Source organism: Triticum dicoccoides, chromosome 1B (genome assembly GCF_002162155.2).
Source record: "Triticum dicoccoides isolate Atlit2015 ecotype Zavitan chromosome 1B, WEW_v2.0, whole genome shotgun sequence".
In the NCBI taxonomy this organism is placed as follows: domain Eukaryota; kingdom Viridiplantae; phylum Streptophyta; class Magnoliopsida; order Poales; family Poaceae; genus Triticum; species Triticum dicoccoides.
The window spans coordinates 18,635,804-18,656,784 of NC_041381.1; the positions used below are offsets into that span (position 1 = coordinate 18,635,804).

Genomic DNA, 20,981 nt, shown 5'->3' on the forward strand with positions numbered 1-20,981 from the left:
TTTAATATCATGGTACTGACTTCTAAAGCAAATGGTGGTTTCTAGTGTATTGCTAAAATATGGCCATGGTGTGATTATAGAAAATTCTAAAATATGGCCATGGTGTGTTTCAAGTTGGGTTAAATAATAAGTTGTGCATGCTTTGTACCTTTATACAAAACAAAATAGTTACTGTAATGATCAAAGAACAAAAAAAACATATTCAATATTTCCTACTTTTGCTTACTTATGGTTTGGTTATTTGAATTTTGATTCAACATATTCAATATTTCCTACTTGTTTATGAACTAAAAAAATTGCATATAAATAAACATGTAAATTTAGCTAACATATGTTTTCATTAGGTTATGACTAATTAAACCCAGCTTTGTCGTTCAGATTGTCTTTCTTCCTACATGATATACACTATTGATATGTGGTGTGAACATACACTCCTGAAATTGAGACTTTTTTATGTATTTGATAATCTTTCATGGGAAATGTGTTATAGTACTGTCCTTACTTGCACTCGCTTCGTCCGGAATTACTTGTCGCGAAAATGGGTGTGTCTAGATGAATTTTAATTCTAGATATATCAATTTTTTGCGAGAAGTACTTCTAGACGGATGGGGTCTATACAATTTAGTATTTGAGATCTTCTTCCTAGAGGCTTGGGGCAGTCGCCCTGTTTTACCCAGGCTATGGGCTGGCCTTGATGGGAGGAGTCTGCTGCTCCTCCTCGCGCCCTCGTGGGGGAGAATCCTGAAGTTGCACGCCAACGTGACCAGGCTTTGGGAGGAGCCCTAAAATGTCAACGTTTCATCGCCACTATCATCAAGCTCCATCTACTCCAACGCGAGGACGCTTAGGCATGTTCACTGCCACTTGTCTTCAGTCCTCCGCCGCACCTTCCACCATGGTTGCTGCTCAGCATGCTTTTTTGCCACGATCACAACATTGCAATGCAGGTCGGGTTGGGACCAACCAGAAGGGTTTGTCCAAGAAAGAGGCGGAGGGGAGGCGAAAGTGGCTCACCATGCGATATTAACCCATAGACGAGGCCAGACCCGTTTACAACCTCATGGACAGTAGGCTCGTCAGAAAATAAGTAGCAAAAAAAAATGAAAATCTGATTTATTTTTTCTTGGCACCGGAGACGGTGGAGCGTGCGGGCTTTCGGGCATATGGGTGAGTGTGGGTGCAGTACTCAAGCGTCTGTGTTATTACCGTGTTTCTAGAAAAATATGGGGTCTTAAAAATGTTTCGTTTTTGAAGTTTGTTTGAGAGCCAATTTTGTGTTTGGCCCATGTGGCTCCGGCCCATGATCAAGTACGGCCTAGCCCGGTCCGGCCCGGCCCCTGGTGGGTGGTCACGGTGGCCCAGGGGCAGAACCATCAAGCCGTGCTGACCAGCCTGCGGCCACCAAGAGCCGGAGGCAGAGAGCAGAGACACAGAGACATAGAGCGATAAGCAGAGAGAGCTCCTCATCCGGCTGCTCCTGCTCCCTATATATAATCCCCAATTTCGTCTCCCAGCATATAAAGCCTCCCGATTTCGAACCCCCCATCCCCTCCCACTCCTCTCCCCCGATTCGCACCCTCTCCTCACCGCGCTCCGCTCCGCGACCTCCCGGATCTCGCCAAAATGATACAAAATAGTTTTATGTATTCTCAACTCCAGTTGTCAATTGTACTAGCCGCTTTGTTTCACAAGATATTAAGACAATGATTGAAAAAAAGTACTTTTTGAATCTTTTGAAACAATTAAAGGCCAGAAATAAAAAGAGTGTAAAGTAAGGTTGAAGTTGTTTCATAGATTCAATTGTAGCATTTCTCATACACATGCTGACACAAAATCACAAATTAATGATATAAATATGTTTCATACCTTTGGAGCCATTGACTATTGAATCTACAAGTTATCTTTAGACCTACATGGTGGGTTCATACGTGGTGCTCCCTGCAATGTGTGAAGGACTAGGATTCGATGGACTTTGGATGCAACCACTAGAAAGGTTCTCGCACTGGAGATGGTTGCACGAGATTTATTCAATCAGTTTGGATGACGGTTGATCAGTAATTGGTTATATGAATGAGTCAAGTAAATTTGTTACCCGTTGATGTTTGTTGAGTTCTATAGACACTTTGTACATCTTTGCGGATGCTTACTACATTTTTTTTCATTAAAGATAGCTGTTAATGTTTAAATATTCACACATATTCACTTTGTACACTTTGTCACATAGATTCACTTTGTACAATTCACCCGCAAAAAAAAATCACTTTGTACAATTAATATTTAAATGTTCCAAAAAATAATAATTGTGAATGTTTACAACAAATGTGTCTACAATCAGTTCAAACCCAAATTTAAAACACATAAAAAACACAAATCCATATGTGAACGGTGCTATTTTTGCTTTTGTCTTTGTACACTATTCAACCCCAATACAATGTGTATTCACGCACTATACATACACATGGAAACAGGAGCAAAGAAAGCCGGCAAAGGGGAGCACCAGGTGGCCAGGCCAACAAGACACACCATGGGCATCAAGCACACACAAAACAAAGGTCGATCTTCGTGGCAAGGCAATCATAGTCCAGCAAGTTTAAGTCTCTTATATTGGATACGTATATGCGCAAATCCTGAAGAACATAAGATATGTATAGATATTGGTAAAACTGGACCTGTTGTACAGGTGACTTGTTCCTACAATCTTATCGAATCTGCACCATGTAGTCTGTAAACTTCTGGGCGTAAGACCATGGGCATGCAAAAAAGGCATCACCTACGGTATTTTCACCTAAAACATGGTAAAAGAGATCGCTTAAACCTCAACATTAGCAGTGTACAAATTATTTACCTCTGGCAGTAGCTACCAATGTCTTGCGGTCACCTGATCCTTTCCCATATATTTTTCTTGGTTAGCTGAACAGTAACCTTTCTGATGTGACCGATCTTCACAAGATCCTCGTTCGGTTCTTCTCCCTTTCGCCGAAGGCTCTCCAAGAGTTCTTCTCCAGTGTTTACCAGGCGTAGGTCTTCAAGGTCCCTAAGGTGCTCGATGCCGTCGGGGAGAGCCTTCAATTCAGGACAATCATCGAACAGCAGCGAAACAAGGATTGCCATCGCGCCATCTTCTATTTCAGTTTGGTTGAGCTTGTGGCAGCCAACAATCCCTAGGATCCGCAGTTTTGGAAATGATCCTGAGTAGAAGTGCAGCTTCTTCCCTACAAAGGCCTTGAAAAGCTCAAGATGGTATAAACCATGTAACTCTAGCAGACTGAAGAACGACTCCTCGTCGATGTTGGAGAATGACAGTTGCAACCGTGTGAGGCTCTTGAGGTGGGACCAAGGCATCGATGTTCTCCCTGGCTGCCCGTGTAAACCAAGCCAAGAAACGTTCGGAGGTAAACACAGACGTTCCAGCAACACCTCGCCACCCGTAGCAAAAATGTCCAGATGAACAAGGTGTCTCATTTTTGTGATAGCATTGCACAGATAAGAAGAGTGTTCGCTTTTGATGTTGCAAACACCGAATGTTCTTAGCTCTGTCAAAGCTTCAAGTTCATGCAGCATCTTCAAGGTTGCTTCCACATATTGCAGAGCTCGCAATGACGTCAAGTGCCGCATACCATTGGGCACCTTGACTCCAGCACAGTGATCATATTCTAGCCCACCACCACCAGTACATGCATAAAAGTACCTCAGCTTGTGAAGCTTTACCACGCTGTTTGGTAAAGATGACAGTTCAGTGTTGTAAGCATCCAAGACCTGTAGGTTTTGTAACCTCCCTATTGCTTCAGGCAAATTCTGAATACCAGTATGTCTGAGGCCCAAGTACCGCAAATTAAACAAGTCAAACACTTAATTAGGCAGCATTTTGATACGTGCACCTTGCAGATCCAACATCGACAGCAGCCTCGAAGATGATAGGATAGACTTGAGCAAATTAATACTGATACGAGTCTCAAATACATGGAGTGCACGGAAATGCGTTCCACAAGATTGACTTAGCTGTTCAATGTTTTCACTCTGGATCGATATACGACGTGTGCCTTCTACAGAGAATGCACCGGATCCATCATAAACTTTTCCAAAGCATTCCTCCCTGGCTTTGTTGAGAGCAAGAAGGCGTATAACATCATGCATCCGGCAGCATTTTAATCGTCCACCGCTATTCCTCGCCACTACCTGTAGTAGGCTTCGATTCACAAGCTCGGTCAAGCATCCCTCTGCCACTTCCTCTAATGTTCTGTTATCCTTTGCTCTGACAAATCCAGCTTGTAGGTGAACTCATCAACGACATCCTCGATCTCGAAAGCGAAGCCCCTGATCTTCTCGACAAAGATGCCGGTGGTCTCATCGGTGTCCTTGAACCGCTCCGCTCGTTGCAGATAACCCTGCATGCTCTCCAGCTCATCCTTGGCTTCACGGATCTCACCAAAAAGTCCATCAAGGGCAGATGCTTCCTTGAAGAGCAGCGAGGAACCGAAGGTCACCGTCTCCTTCGCTAAGGCCACACCAAGCTTGGAGACCAGCAATCCTACAATTGCCTCTGCCATGGTAGTTGCTTGTGCTTGGTCGAGAGCTAGGAGGTTACAGGTGGATGTGAGTACAGAGTGGTTCCTGCCTTTCTGGCCTTGTGGGTGGTTGCGTTCTTCTGAGTGTTAGGTGACTAATCAGATAACCAAAAGCTGGTCAGAGTAAGCTGATAGGTTGGCCCAAATAAATTATACGTAGTTGAACAACTAACTTGTTAATCAATGGACTAATTATATACCACTAGCAGCCATCAGCAGACACCTTCACACACTACCAAGCCTAGAGACGCTTGGAGAAGTATAGTAAACAAATGCAAGTGATCAGTAAGGAAATTTCGTCTACATTGTTCTAAACTGGGGTTGTTGGCTTTCGAGTGGCGCACTCGCAATCAAATATCCATTGCATCCTAGCTGACTTGCTGGCATCCAATGTGTCGGGCGTTAATTTACTAGGGAACAAGCAATAGATTTAAAAAATTGTCTTGCCATAGGATGCGTTCAATCAAACTTTTACAGTATCTATCTTCACAAACATCTCAATTTGCCATGCGAAAACAGGAGCAGGTTTGTGTGAAAGGGGACATGCCGGTGTAAAATTAAAGACAAAGAAAAAGGACACTAGGGGCTTGTCTGGGCTTCTTTGGAGCATGCCAATTCACAAGTGATTTATTGATTCTTGTTCATGCCATCGGAACACGCACACAGAGACAGAAACTATAGGGATTTTAATCGGCTTCCCGGCGAACCTCATGTCCCGCAGGGTAACAGGCGGCGTAGGAGCTGAGGTAGCGCGCCACCGTCGCCACAAGCTGCCATCCCACCGTGCCGCTATGGCGCTATGGTCGCTCCTGGCTCCCGTCGGCAGCCTCCGCTCGCTTTGGTAATTCTGGAATCTGCGTCATACAATCAGGAAGGAAAGATCAAGTTTTGAGGGTTAGTTCAGAAAGGTACGGGCATTTTCAAGGGCGTTCATCAAATTAGCTCCCCCGTTGTCCGCAAAAACCAGGGTACCCAACGCCAACGGCGTCCCCAAAATGCTACCCTTCTCATGTTCCAGGCATTTCGTCGAACAGGTCGCGTGCGTGGACCAGGCGACCACAGACAGAGAGCACTCACGCGAGCAGCGGCCACCGAGGAAGAGCACGCTCGCCCTGGTCGCCGGTGCCCTCTGCGCACTAGCGCGCACGCGCCCTGGTGAGAGTTCGGCACGCCCTCGGGAGACATGGCGGAGCAGCGGCATGCCGCGCGAGGGAAACGAACGGAGGGCGGGGCGACGGCTGCTGGCCGTGCGAGGGAGGGGCGGAGCGGCGGTTCACCCCCGTGGGCAAGCTCGAGGCGCAGGCAGCCTGGGCGGGCGTGAGCTCGAGGGCGCCGACGACCAGGGCGAGCACGAGCTCCGGTGGCGGGGGGGGCGGGTGGCAGGGCGGCTCCGACGGCCAGCTGTCCGGACACAAGTTTTACAATCCAACCGCGTCCAATTTTAGAACTCCCACACCCCTGTTTCACCCAAAAACCCGGGACACCGTGTCTCATCCCTTTTCTGTTTCTCCGCGTCTGCTTTACCACCGCGTAGGTACCATCCGCCCCTGTGATAATCACCACGCCCATGCTAAATTTGTTTGGCCCTTCTTTGAATCAATGGATTCGGGAATGGGGTATATATACGGGCATTACGTGGATGAAACAGCGATGATGTAGGCGGTCCTTAAGACGTGAAGCAAGCGAAAGAGAATGTTTTCAATTTCAAGGGATCGATGAGGGTCATTGAGTGCTCAATCGGAACAGGGCACGGGGCTATTTGACGCTGATGGACGACTTCTTTGCCCCTGATGCCCTATTCCAATGGCGAAGCCAGGAATTAAAGATTAGGGAGGACACAGACTTTGGATTACAGGGGCCAAATTACACTAATGCATGTATTATTCTCTAGATTCTGCACTGTTCACCGCTAAATTAGTACCAAATCAATGATGTTAGGGGGGCAGGGCCCCTGCTGGTCCCCCTGTCTCCGCCACTGACCTATTCGCTAAAAAAATTAGATGGCGCTTTCGAATGCAAAAGAATGCCTTCGGTCGCGTCTATCATGGCATGGCGTCTGTTTATTTGATGACTACTTCATTTGAAGAAGGATGTCGTAGGAAGGATTGGATTATCCGGTTACCAGAAGTGCACGATCGCATAGCGGATGCTTTCATATGGCACGCCCGAAGATTCCTGGGGTGAATATTTTCGGATGTCTAAGAGCACACGCGGAGACACCATGGTCAGATTTGCTATTGCCGTGGTCGGGGTGTTTGGTTCTCAGTACTTGAGAGAACCAACTTTCACTGACACCGAGAGGCTCTTGGCAATGTCCAAAGCAAGGGGTGGCCAGGTTTGCTCGGATCTCTTGACTTCATGCATTAGAGATGGAAGAACTGTCCAAAAGCTCCACAAAGGCAATATCAGAGTCATGTTAAGAAGCTCACCATCATTCTTCAAGCATTTGCATCACATGATCTAGGTTTGTGTCCTGGTTAGGAAGACGAGATGGTGACGCCTCCCTAAAGATGGAATAAGGTTCTCACCGCCTAGCCCATATCCCGGTGGTGTGTCTAGCATCGTCAGTGGGCGTGTGGAGGTGTGTCTCCGACGGATCTGTCTTTGGTGGATTTGCTCGGATTTGATCGTAGTTCGTCTACATTGTGTCTTCAGGACGGATCTTTCTGATCTACGCTACTGTTCAATAGTGGCGGTTTCTATTCTGCTGTGTTGGTCCTATGGGGCCTTAGCACGACGACTTCCCGACTGTCTATCACAACAAGTTTTGCCCGGCTCTAGTAAGGGAGGGACGATGGCAGCGTGCCTTCGGTTCGCTTCAGTGTTTGTAGTCGTCGTATGTGTTTTACAGATCTGGGTGTAACTTTTATCATTTCTAATGTTCGTTGTACTGCCATGATTGAAGATGGATCGAAAGTATTCTCCCAAAAAATGGGCATGACTACAACATGGGTTACTTTCTGGTTGTCAATATCTATCAAGTGTGGCTACCTTTGTAAAGTCCATCTATGATCCAGTTGGTCAGAAAAGGTCTAAAAGACAAGAAGCAGCTAAAAGGATGTGGAAAGGGCATTTGGAATGCTTCAAGCCCGTTTTACAGTTACTTGTGGACCTGTTAAACTAGGTGACCCGAAGACCTTGTCGAAAGTGATGACTTATTGTATGATCATACACAACATAAATGTGTGGGATGAGGATAAAGATGCTTCGGCAGCTCTTGAATTTAAGAACATGGGCGATCCTAGTGAACTTTCAAATTAGAATCCGGCTGCATTTGACAAGTTTATTTAAATACATCAGCAAATTCGGCATCTAAACAACTCATGAGGAACCAACTTCTGTACGGTTTTGACCTGCCGCCGGCCGCCTATTACCTGCTAATTTCAATCAGTACACAACAAGCCGGAAAGCTGATTTCAATCAGAGTCGATACTTGTGAGTATGGTTGAATTCTGGTGACGCCTGACTTTGTTACGCCCTACACACTGTTTAAGCGAATGGATGATTATATAAAAAAAATCTTCTTAACTAGTACGTACTCCTTCCGTCCGAAAATACTTGTCATCAAAATGAATTAAAAGGGATGTATATAGAACTAAAATAAGTCTAGATACACCGCCTTTTATTCATTTTGATGACAAGTATTTCCGGACGGAGGGAGTATATGTCTAAATTTTTTAGACTCTGCTCTGGGAGATGCCACCAAACTTTTGGATGGAATCAATTCAAACTAGGCCAATTGGCATGCTATAAAAGAGCTCCAACTGGTAGTAGTTCGCTGGAGAGTATCCACATGTTGCACGCCGACAACAAAGTGTGTTGCGTTAGGACTCAGAAGTCTGTCGCCACCCTCGGGCGAGCATACACAATTCATGAACAAGCTATTTTTAAATTCGGCGTTCATTTTACAATTCATGAACTTTTTATTATACTCATGAACTAGTTTTCAAAATTTCCGAACCTTTTTAAAAAATCAATAATCATTTTTTCAAACATCATGAATGTTTTTGAATCCGTGAACATTTTTCTAAAATTCATGAATACTTTTTAAAAACAATTCTAACTTTTTTTAAATAACATGAGCTAGTTTAAAAAATTGCAATATTTTCATGAAAAAATTGCAAACATTTGAACATTTTTTAAATACGAGAACAATTTCAGGTGTGTGAACATTTCTTGGAATTAAAAGAAATCAAATTCATGAATTTTTGAAATCTTAGAACATTTTTCAAAATCACGAATTATTTTTTAAAACTTGGAACATTTCTCAAAAGTGTGAATATTTTTTGAAGTTGGAACATTTTTTGAAATAACTATTGTTTTAAACCTGGGAAAATTTAACAAATTCACGAATATTTTTGGAAATTCAGAATAGTTTTTCCGACTCATGCTTGTTTAAAAATTCTTGAATATTTGTTGAACTTGAGAACAAAAGACCCAAAACATTTTTGAAACATGATTTTTAAAAAAAATTAAGTGAACAAAAAAGCAAAATAAAATGAAATAGGGGAGCCCCACCCTGCATATGGGCCATTCAAAAGCTAGCCGGGGGGGGGGCATGTTTTTCTCTATTCCCTGCCTAGGTCAAGAAATAGGAGCTCCCTAGCCCCGATAATGCTCTCAAGGAGACCATCCACAAGTTCCACGCTGACGCGAGCATGATGTATAGGACCCATGAGATGAGAGCAGTCCACTGGGACATGTTTTTCAAATTCCAAATGTTTTTTGAAATTTGAAATAGTTTTTCAAATTCATGAACATTTTTTGTATGTCAGAACATGTTTTCAAATTTGCAAACATTCTAATTATTTTTTGAATATTTTTCAAAATTGTGAACACTTTTTAAAGAAGAAAAAACAAAGAAATCGAAGAAAAGGAAACATGGGAGCCCCACCCTGCATATTGGCCGGCCGAAAGCTGGTGCGGGGGGAAGGGGGATGCGTGTTTCCTCTCTATTCTCCGTGGATGTCAGGGAATAGGAGCTCTCTTGCCCTAACTATGCTCTCAACTAGTTCCATGCTGACATGAGCATGATGTATAGGACCCACAAGAGGGTAGGAGTCCACTGGAGATGATCCACATGCTACAGGGCGACACGAGTGTGCCGTCCCACGCCAATGAGACGTCAGGACCCAGGAGTTTGTCACCACTCTCACGGAGAGCATACACAATTCATGGAAAAATTATCTCTAGATTCCGCATTCATTTTATTTTAATTCATTAGCCTTTTTCTAAACCCATGAACTAGCACCCCAAAACATGCGAACGTTTGTCAAAAAATTCTCCAGCATTTTCTCCTTTAGGCCTGGCTAAGATGAAAAACGGACTTCGGCCAGTCAAATCAATGCATGCACACAACACTTCAATCAGAGTCAAAGCCATCCTAGCCCGGCCTGGCCCGGCCCGGCCCACAGTGGCCCATGGCTCGTGGCCTAGGGGCAGAACCGTCAACCCGTGCCGAGCAGCCAGAGCCAGCATGCGGCCACCAAGAGCCGGAGTCAGAGAGCAGAGACAGAAGATAGTGATATGGCTAGATTTTTACTCCTCTAACCGGTTTCAGGAGATCGGGTAGAGATGCCCTCAGGACAGTCTCAGGACGTTTTCCGGTTCACCTTGCCATGTGCATTAGGCCCAGATTCGTTTCGAGCTTGGCCCTTTCACGTATACGGGGGGAGTTGGGTTCACGTGGTTAATTTTATGGACGCTTGTAAGACCGTCAACCTCTTGGCAATGGTGAAAGCAAAGGATGGGCGCTCCTATTTGGCGCGCTATGCGCTGGCCAGCGAGCCAATGCGCACCCTCCTTCCTACCTGCACCCCCTTTTGAGTTGGCCCATGCACGGGACGGGCTGCTGCGCCCGGTTTTTCCCCCTTTTTTTTCTTTTTGTTTTTTCTTTTATGTTTTTGTTTTTATTATGAAAAATAATTTGGGATTTCAACAAGTACCAAATTTTAACAAATGATTTTTTAAAAATATTCAGGAAAGCATAGAACGTTCATGGATTCAAAAAAATGTTCATGATTTTAGAAAAAGCATCGCGTATTCAAAAAGATCGCGTGTTTGAAACATGTTTGTGCATTTGAAAAAATATTCGTGAATTCAAAAAATGTTCTTGAAATTTTAAAATATGTGCAAAAATCGGATAGTGATTGTGAATAAAAAATTACTAACTCAGAAAATGACAAAATGTACACCGATTCAAAAAATGCTCCTTATTGACAAAAAAATTTGTGTGCATTTCAAGAAAATATTCGTCAAACAAACAACTTTTATGATTTTGAAAAATTGTTTCTAAATTTCAAAAAATGTTTTTATTTTCAAAACAAAATGTTCACATTTTCAAAAAATATCTTCACGAAGTCGAAAACTGTTCAGAATTTTTTAAAGATGCTCGTGAGTTTGTAAGACATTCACGATTTCATTAAAAAATGTTCGCGAAAATGAAATTTATTCGTTGATTTCAGTCTATTAGTAGTTTAGTATTAATGCTATTATGCATACATATCAAATTATGCATGATCGCAAAAGGACTAGTACCATATATGTGTTTGTTTTAAATAAAGTAATATATTTTTTTGTTCTTTTTATGATCTAAAAAATCACTATTAAAGCTTGAAAAAACAAGGTTTAATTCTGGCGCTGCCACTGTGCATATTTATTACATATAACTTTCCTGATTCATTTTCTTTAATCCACTCAGGGGCAAGATGGTCGAAATAAGGCAGAAAATATCATTCTTGGTATACGGGATGTGAGTTATTTGCGGGGTAAAAAGGACCAAGGGCATATGAAACATTACACGAAAAAATAATAGTAACAAAAATATAGGATCCATTATAAGTTCCTAATGGAGAAGAAACTACGCTCCCTGGATCAAGTCAGGATCGAGTTGTTAATGGAGAAGGAGACGGACACCACAGTCAGTGCTCAAGAAAGAGAGGCAAGGCTACCTTTATTAACTCCATCAAAAGCCTCACCTCCAAGTTTGTTTGTGTGACTGACCTGACTCTATGTGGATTCAGCAATAGGGTAAGTGACCATGTCTTCCGTTTCCTCCTTTCTACCACATTGTGTGATTGACAAAAAATATGATAGATACTAATATTACATAACACTAACTATCTAATATCTTTATTGTGTCGGTACTGATGCAAGAGGTTGACCAACCACTCTTATGTTAGATAAGTTAAACAGACTATCCCTTGCTTATTGTGACATTGGCTCTGAATTGCAAGCTCTGGTGGGTGTAACCAGAAAGTGCCTCAATCTCGAGCTGTTGTAGTTCTATAAGTGCAAAGTAATGCAGATTCGCTTCAATTTTGATTCTTGTTTCAATTTTTTACTCTCTGATTTGTTTGTTTCTCTAACACTTGCGCACATTGAATAGTTTTTATTACCTACAACTTTCCTCATTGATTATTTACAACTTTCCTGATTCATTCTCCTCGATCCACTCAGGGGCAAGATGGTAGAAGATAAGTCAGAAACTATCATTCTTGGTATACGGCTATGAGTTATTTGCGGAGTAAAAATGACCAAGGGAATATTAAACATTATACAAAAAATAATAGTAACAAAAATATGGGATCCATTAATGTCACTACAAAATTTATATTAAACTTTTATACTTATTTGAATAAATTGTATCATACTATAAACTTAATTGTTTAATTTCTATTACTTGACTATCATAGTTAAACACAACTATTAGATAATTGTCATATTATACTTAGCTATAAAATTGAAATGTATATTAAACTATATAATATAAGAAAATTCTATTTGAAATAATTTTGGAATTTGCATGAACTATATATAATTGATTTTATTTATTTGCATATATATAATGTGTGTGTGTGTGTGTGTGTGTGTGTGTGTGTGTGTTATCATATATAGATTTTTAATATCATTAGAAATCATGGTAGTGATTTCTAAGCAAACAAACAGTGTATTATTAGCTAAGCAAAATTTATAGAAAGTTCTAGAGTATGAAAACTATATGTTGCAAGTTGGGTTCAATAGTAAGTTGCGCATGCTTTGTACTTGTATTCAAAGTATAATTGTTATTGTAATAATCAAAGAACACAAAAAAAAACCTACTAATTCTATGTCTACACACTTATGGTTGGTTATTTGAAATTCAGTTCACTGCGTTTAATATCTCCTGCCCGTTTCTCAACTAAAAATTTGTAAACATAGAAATTTAGTTAACATATATTTTTCATAAGGGCGTAACTAATTAAACTTAGCTTTGTCAATTAGATTGGTTTGTTCCTACGTGATATACACTATAGAGATGTAGTATGAACTTGTGCTCCTGATATTAACATTTTTTAGCATATTCGGTAATCTTTTGGAGGAAATGCGCAACAGTGAGCATATGCTCTGAGAGGAGCCCACAAATCTTATGTTTCGTCGCCATCCCGTTGAACCCATCTACCCCCTCTGCTCCAACGAGATGATGTCTGGGCCAATTCACCGACGCTTGCCTTCGGTCCTTTGTCACTCCACATCCACCACGGGTTGCCGCTCACCGTGTTTTGTTTGTCACAATCCCAACTAGCCAATGCAGGTCGGGCCGAGTACTGGTTGAGACCAGTTAGAAGAGTCTGGCCAAGGAAGAGGGAGAGGGGAGGAGAAAGAGGATCACCACGCGATAATCCATGGATGAGGCGAGACTCATTTGCTACCACATGGACAATAGATTCATAAACAAATGACAACAAGAATAAATAAATAAATAAATAAAATCAGTTAGTAGTCGAATGGTTAGGTTGTTGTATCACGAGACAGGAGGTCACCGGATCGAGTTACCTAGCTCGCGCCATTTTTTTATTTTCCTGTCGGGCGCGCTGCTGTTTTGGCCAGCCCAATAGCGTGGTAGCGTGGGTGCCGAAACCCCTAATTGGCGCCGAAGGCGCTGACTAGGATAGACGAGACTTGCCTGCTTCCCGCGCGTGCGCCCATCCGTGCTCCCCCATATGTGGCTTGATTTAATTGGTACAAAATAAGGTTCGCCCCCACCCCCTTAAAATCAGGGGGAAGATGATTAGGTCAGAAAGGAAGAAGGAAAAAAGACAGCCGTAGGATGAGGTGGGAGCACGGATGGGAGCATGGAGAGGGAGCAGGCAAGACGAATCCGACTAGGAGCTCCCGAGTCCACTGTCCCTCTCTGTGCCTTTTGTGGGGAGAATCTTGAAGTTGCACGCTGACATGGCATTCTTTGGGAGGAGCCCACAAATCTTATGTTTCGTCGCCATCCGGTTGAACCCATCTATCTCCTCTGCTCCAACGAGAGGGCGCTTGGGCCAATTCACCGACGCTTGCCTTCGGTCCTCTGTCACTCCCCATCCACCACGATTGTCACAATCTCAACCAGCCAATGCAGGTCGGGCCGAGTACTGGTTGAGCCCAGTTAGAAGAGTCTGGCCAAGGAAGAGGTAGAGGGGAGGAGAAAGCGGCTCACCACGCGATAATCCATGGACGAGGCGAGACTCATTAACTACCGCATGAACAGTAGATTCAGAAACGAATGACAACAAGAATAAATAAATAAATGAATGAAATTAGTTTTCTTTTTCTTCATCGAAGATGCTGAGCATGCGGATTCTCGTGGTGAAATGGCATAGGGGTGAGTGCGCTGTGTGAGCGTCTACATCTATACCGCGTTTCTTCAGGAAAAATCGGATCTTCAAAATGCCTTTTTCTAAGGTTTTTTATTATTTGGAAACTGATTTTGTGTTTGGCCCATGTGGCTCCGGCCCATGGTCAAGTACAGCCCGGCCCGGCCCGGCCCAGCCCACGGTGGGTGGTCAGCGTGGCCCAGGGGCAGAACCGTCAAGCCGTGCCGGCCAGCCACGGCCAGGCTGCGGCCACCAAGAGCCGGAGGCAGAGAGCAGAGACATAGAGCGATAAGCAGAGAGAGCTCCTCATCCGGCTGCTCCTGCTCCCTATATATAATCCCCAATTTCGTCTCCCAGCATATAAAGCCTCCCGATTTCGAACCCCCCCATCGCATCCCCTCCCCCCACTCCTCTCCCCCGATCCGAACCCTCTCCTCGCCGCGCTCCGCCCCGCAGCGCCCCGGATCTCGCCGCCAGGACCGCCGTCGACCCGCAGCCGCCGCAGGTGATTGACTCCCCCTCTCCGCCGCCCCCTCGATCGATTCCGGTGCTCGAATCAGATCGCTCCCCCCTGCCGTTCCCTGTCTGTCTCCGGGCTCTTGTTGGTCCGTCCGGGATCAGTCCTGGCCGCCGGAATGGGCCGGGGCGCCGTCCCCGGGGCCTCCCGCTCTGCTTTTCTAGGGTTCGTTAGTTCGTTCGTTCGTTCGTTCAGCGGTGGGAGGGGGGGATTAGTCGCCCCCCTTGGGCTTGCCGTTCCACGGCGGATTCCTCGATGGATTCGGTGTGGTGGTGGTGGGGGGAGATGCCGCCGGAATGGAACCGAGCCGGAAGAAAAAAGAACATCTTTTTTATTCTTCGTTCCTTGCAGAAGAACCGGGATTGGCTGATCTGCATCTAGCAGAGGAACCGGCCAGATGACGCACGGGATGGAGGGGCCATTGATTGTGGTTGATGTGTAGTAGTAGTAGTAATAGCTTAGTGCTTGCTCGTATCGAATCATCAAATGGGGGACCTCTTCTTCAGAGACGATTCACATGGCATGACTGAATCGGCTCTGCTTGTTGTTGTTATACTACTAGTCTTTACTCTGTATGTGACATGAATGGACCCTATACATCTACTCCCTCCGTTCAAATTTGAACTAAAACCACGGCGAGTAAATCGGAACGGAGGGAGTACTAGCTTGCTGCTAATGACTGAAAAGAGCGTGCTTGTTTGGGCAGGCAAGGCGATATGGCCACCTTCGAGCTGTACAGGCGGTCCACCATCGGCATGTGCCTCACCGAGACGCTCGACGAGATGGTCTCCAGCGGCACCCTCAGCCCCGAGCTCGCCATCCAAGTGCTAGTCCAGTTCGATAAGGTGCGACAGCTGAGATATTCTTTCTTCGGTTACCGCCAGTCTTCCCCTTCAGATTGGGGGACATAGCTTTCCATATCTTGCGGATGATTTGATTTATGGTTTCTCTGTGTTTCTCGTGTGTGCAGTCTATGACGGAGGCACTGGAAAACCAAGTGAAGAGCAAGGTTACTGTCAAGGTACGTGCTTCGGATTTTTTTTTCAGTTTTCGCGCCATTTCGGTGTTCGCCTGCTCGGTGGGCTCATTATTATTTGCCATATGCTGCTGTGAATTAATTTGTCGGGTTCTAAAAAGGTTATGACCTTTTGTGGTATGATAAATATGTTTGCTTTTCTAGATAGCGGTCGATCAATATCCTTACGACACGTGGTACCAGTGCCAAGTTGCACTGCAGTTTAGCTTGTTTGTTCACATCGCAGACCTCTGTAAAGGAAACAAACCTTTACTTTTCTTGTTTCGCTACATATATTGCTTACTAAAGATATCGTTCACAGTTTCCAAGGCCATAAGGGCGAAGATCCTGGGAAATATGTCCTGCATATGTTGTTCTGAGTTCAAGGGACGTCAGTCAATTTGGGGAAACTCTGGAATTGTGTAAAAACGCTGTTTTACTAAACAAAACCTGTTGGCATAATGTGTGTTCATATCTAAAAATATCTTCTGAAGCTACCACTTACTCATAGTGACCATAGTTTCAGTCACCTTAATTTACATGATGTCAAATAGTACTGGTTTTTCTCAATATCCAAAGCATTAACATGGAATTTGGAAGAAAATATCCTTCTGTAGTAGAAATGAATTGCAGTGGAACGCGTTGGGATTTTTTGCTTGCCTGATTGATCTTGAATAAAATGATTATCAACACAGTATCAAATAACTTCTGATATCCGATTGTGGTTCACGGTTCACCGTAAAAAAACTAAACCAACCAGGATTAGCCCTTGGTGGCATTTTTTGCTAGGAAGAACGGCGAGCACCAAACTTTGCAGAGGCCGAGCCTCGAACGTGGGTTGCCAGGCTGCGAGCACTTCAGCCGCTCTAGCTAGCCACCTGAGCAGACACTTGGTCTTGCTCATGGTTCACCATAGCAGGTGCCATCATTCACCATAGCAGGTGCCATTAAGGATTTCTTTGATTACTAGATATGCTTCGCTGTTTCCAAGGCCGTAAAGGGCAAAGGTCCTGGGGAATCTGTTTGCATACGTTGTTCTGAGTTCTAGGGATGTCGCACAATCTGGGGTAACTCTGGAATTGTGTAAAAAAAGAACTTTCTGCAAAACAAAACATGTTGACATAATGCATGTTTACAGCTAAAAGAGGAGCTTCTGAAGCTGCCACTTGTTTCTTATTTTTCTTTTGTTTCAGTCACCTCGATTTGCATGATTTCAAATACTACTGGCTGGATTTTCTCACTATCCAAAACATTAACATGCGTTGGTGATTCACAAATATCCTGCTGGATTTCCTTTATATCCAAAACATTAACATGTTGACATTAACTAAGTGTGAAAAGAAAATCCTTTTATGGCACAAATGAATTGGAGCAGCACGCGTTGGAATTTTTCGCTTGCCTGAAGTTGTCAACAATAGTGTTAAATGAATTTTGGTATCACATATGATGGTTCATGATTCACCATAAAAGAAAAACTCACACAACCAGCACCAGCCCTGTGGAGGCTGAGCCTCGAACGCGGGTGGGTGGGCTGCGAGCACTTTCAGCCTGCTCTAGCTAGCCACCCCAGAAGACGCTCTGTCTCATTCATGGTTCAGTTGCCAAAGGATTTCATTGACTCCTTGTGCCCACATTGTATTTGAACCTGATAGAGAACTGATTAGAAACTTAAATCTGGAATAATCACAAATAATATAAACTGACCAATTATTTTGTTTTCTTTCAACTACGTGTGACATGTTCACTTTTTTTCTGTCAAAAAGGAGTCCCCTGTCTTTTTATAGAAACCAAAGGTAATTGACCTGCAACACCTTGTGAATGAATGCCACTTGTGGCATGAAACAAAAAACATAGGCATATACAGTTTTTGCAGTACACATCATATTACTATTATCTTGCAATTGCAAAACAGTGAGCAGACTAGGTGGTATCTGGGCATGTTGTTGGTCCCCACTCCCCAGTGAGCAGACTAAACCCTACTCCCTCCTCTCAACCCTGTTACCTCCCTGTGCGAGCCGCCCTGGCGCCCTTGCCTGCAGCCGAAACCTCTCCCTGTCAACAGCCACGGCTACCACCTCCGCCACTTTCCATCCTCCAATATCCCACCACATAACACCCAGCTATACAAACTCTAGTTGATCTTAGCTGCTGGCTTCCTTGAATAAGTTTGCGTTCGCAAATACCTGCAGGAGACCCTAAGATTGCGAGTAACAGATACGGAGAACCAGATCAATGATATCTTTAAGTAACGCCACTCAGAGCAGGCTCGGTTCCATTTTTAAATTGACCAACATTATGAATTCACATTCGATCAGCAAGCTGCAGTTGATATCTTTGTTACTGGAGGCTATACAACGAACCACCATCATCACTAACTCAATCTTGTACCTTTGTGTGCTCATAAATGCTGTCTGTATCCTCTTTTTTTTGTACTCAAAAATATCTAAAGCATAATTTGCATTTTTTTTGGTACGTTGCTGGGCCTAGCTGATAGAGTACAGAGGGCGCAAACATGAACTGGTTCCTGGCTTCCTGTTGCTGTTTGTGTGGAGTTCTAGAGGGTTGACAGTCTCTGTATAATCTGACGTTGAACTGGATTCTTGGTTGCAACTTCAGGGATGGAACCTGGCACGAATCAATCTCCTGTCAATTTGCTGAAACTGTTCCTGCAAAAACAACTTCTTTGTTGAAAATGCAAAGAATTGTGCGTTGCTTCAGAAAACCCATATACTCTTTGCTGTTTCTAGGAAACCTCCTTTGTTTCATTGATCTGTTTTAGTTAACGTGTGGATTGAAGCGGGTGGAGAGGAGATATTTCCAGCTTTTTAATACTGTCGCCTATGAAATTCAGCTGTTTTTTTTTTTTTGAAAGTCAGCTGTGGTTCAGACTTGTGCTTGCTTCTCATTGACATCTGCATCTGCATTCCTCATGTCTGTCCGTTTCTGATTACAAGGCCATGTGCACACCCTGTTCTCTCTGCTTTGAGCCGTAGTTCAGACTGCGCGCTGATAATTCAATTCCGTATTGCGCTGATAACCCATCAGGTTAATGCCGTCGCTACAAATTCAGCTCTAGTTCAGACTTTTTCTTCTCATTGCCAATGCCATGATTCTGACTGCATCATCCAGTTTATTAGAGTGATAATCTTCATCAGGATAATACTCACTCCCGTTCCTTTTTTTTTTCCTGTGTATTTATATGCAGGGCCATCTGCACACCTACAGGTTCTGCGACAACGTGTGGACATTCATATTAACCGACGCGCAGTTCAAGAACGAGGAGACGACCGAGCAGGTGGGCAAGGTGAAGATCGTGGCCTGCGACTCCAAGCTGCTCAGCCAATAAGCAGCTCTCGCGCGAGCTGCCAACTCCCGGAGGCGGGGGTGGGCTCGTTCGATCGATCGATCCCCGCCTCCGCTAGAGAAGAACACCACCACCATCACCACCGCCACATCCCCCCCTCCTCATAATCCATGGGTACCTGTAGAAGAAGGATCTCATGCGATGCGATCCTAGAGCAGAGCGTGGCGTCGCGTCGCATCGCGGCCACAGAACTTTCCTCCGGTCCGTGCCGTGTACTGTTGTTTCCGGAACTTTTGGTATAACTGGCGACTGGAATGAGCAAGTAGCAAACAAAAACTTTGCTTGGAAAATCCGTGTGACATTTAGTACATCTTGTGTGATGTGATGCCGGTGTTTTTCGCCGAACTTTTGCCGGGCAGTTCTCTTGGCAACCACATTTGCATTTGCATTTGCATTGCAGTCTGAGTTGCAGCTGAGGTCCAGTGCCAAGTCGACACCAGCACAGGCACAGCCCTGCATGCTAGTATTGTTGTTGCCACTTGTAAAAATGCTGGCAGAGAAGAGAATCGAATCAGAGCTGGGGCTGAGCGCATGCACAGCAGGGGCCGAGTGACCGGTGACAAGACTGAGCAGAGCTGCTGCTGCTCTGCCCTGCTCTCTGCTCTGCTTTCTGTGTAGGGCCAGAGCAGATGCCCCAGGAGCTAGAGAGAGAGAGAGAGAGAGAAGGAATAATAACTGCATGCATACATGCTTGCATGAGGTGGCTTCCACTGGCGATGGCCACCTTTTCAGTTCAGTTCAGGGCAGGTCTGATTGGCACTGACCATGAAAGATACTGTGACACACACACACACACATACACACACACTTGCTTCAGTCTTCACCACTGTTACCCTTGACAGCAAAAACAGGGGAGAAGAAAAAAAAATCAAAATGAAGCATGCCCTCCTCACAGTTTACACAGGTGCAAGAACCAGCAAGCCACACATGTCCATTCATGGCAGGTTCCCACCCCCTTCCTTCCTTCCCATTAACCCAGCATCATCATCATCATTGCAAAAGGGAAAAAAAAGGTGCCCTTTTTGAGTCTCATGAGAAAGTGGCATGCACAAACACACAAAGCTCAAGCCTTGACGGCCACACACTTGCTCATAAAAAGATTGGAGTAAAAAGTAGAGATGCATGTGTACTAAAAGTCTTTTTTTATTATTTCCTAATGAGGTCCACTAGTGATAGCTTGCATTGGAGAGAAAAAATTGATGTAGGTGTTTCAAATTACTTTTTGTCATGGGGCATATGTATCCATATGCCACCATTGTACATGCCTTGATACTGCTCCAGTCAGCAACCCACATGTGCAGACGGAAAACGCTCCACATACCCTCATCCTTATGAACGCAGGCACGTATACCCTATCCTTATAAGCATCTTCGAGAGACTGCGCCGGCACATCATCTTCAGATTGACAAAAATCGCTACTGGCACCTTCATGGTCAACGAGGACTGAAATAAATCCAGGAAAATGCGAGCATCAGTGTCAAGTGTAGGACTTAAACATGACCGACCATGATACCACTGTCCTTCTAGCCGGCCAACCACGGGTTGGTTAGCCGTACGACCACCCTTTAAGCCATTGTTTTTTCCAAAAATAATAATAAGTGTGTGTGCGCCTTAATGGCTAAGCACTCACACTCAGGTCCCAAACACACCATTGTTTTCTTCTTCTTGGGGTCGCTTTCCAACTCGGCTTGCCTCCCAAGTTCCCTCATGAAAAAGGCCCATCCATGCATCCTCAAAAAAGGAAAAAAGTTTTAATTAACGGCACAAGTTGCATCATCTGAATTGTTTATTCCACATGCTCCCAACGTTTGTTTGTTCTATCAATAGTGCCGGATTTCCGTACAGAGGCAACGTGGCAGCCGGGGACTGGAGGGTGTAAATCGCGGCCGCGTTAGGT

At 44.3% G+C, this 20,981-nt stretch overlaps 2 protein-coding genes across 2 annotated transcripts; one reads left to right on the forward strand and one right to left on the reverse strand.

The window, feature by feature from the left end:
- Positions 1-2,852: 2,852 nt before the first annotated feature.
- On the reverse strand, positions 2,853-5,962 carry LOC119316407 (disease resistance protein RPM1-like). Its single transcript, XM_037590729.1, has 2 exons — positions 5,643-5,962; positions 2,853-5,419 (listed from the first exon to the last, which is right to left on the reverse strand). The coding sequence occupies exon 2, from the start codon at positions 3,613-3,615 to the stop codon at positions 2,875-2,877; it is 741 nt and encodes a 246-aa protein (XP_037446626.1). The 5' UTR covers positions 3,616-5,419; positions 5,643-5,962; the 3' UTR covers positions 2,853-2,874.
- Positions 5,963-14,518: 8,556 nt separating this feature from the next.
- On the forward strand, positions 14,519-19,429 carry LOC119316415 (transcription initiation factor IIA subunit 2). Its single transcript, XM_037590739.1, has 4 exons — positions 14,519-14,693; positions 15,412-15,550; positions 15,676-15,726; positions 18,926-19,429. The coding sequence occupies exons 2-4, from the start codon at positions 15,422-15,424 to the stop codon at positions 19,064-19,066; spliced, it is 321 nt and encodes a 106-aa protein (XP_037446636.1). The 5' UTR covers positions 14,519-14,693; positions 15,412-15,421; the 3' UTR covers positions 19,067-19,429.
- The last annotated feature ends 1,552 nt before the right edge of the window (positions 19,430-20,981 follow it).

Excerpts from the sequence above, each read along its gene's own strand:
- LOC119316407 (XM_037590729.1), bottom strand. The coding sequence starts at position 3,615 with ATGCGGCACTTGACGTCATTGCGAGCTCTGCAATATGTGGAAGCAACC.
- LOC119316415 (XM_037590739.1), top strand. The coding sequence starts at position 15,422 with ATGGCCACCTTCGAGCTGTACAGGCGGTCCACCATCGGCATGTGCCTC. Across the intron at positions 15,551-15,675 it reads TGCTAGTCCAGTTCGATAAG|TCTATGACGGAGGCACTGGA; the intron begins GTGCGACAGCTG and ends TCGTGTGTGCAG. Across the intron at positions 15,727-18,925 it reads AGAGCAAGGTTACTGTCAAG|GGCCATCTGCACACCTACAG; the intron begins GTACGTGCTTCG and ends ATTTATATGCAG.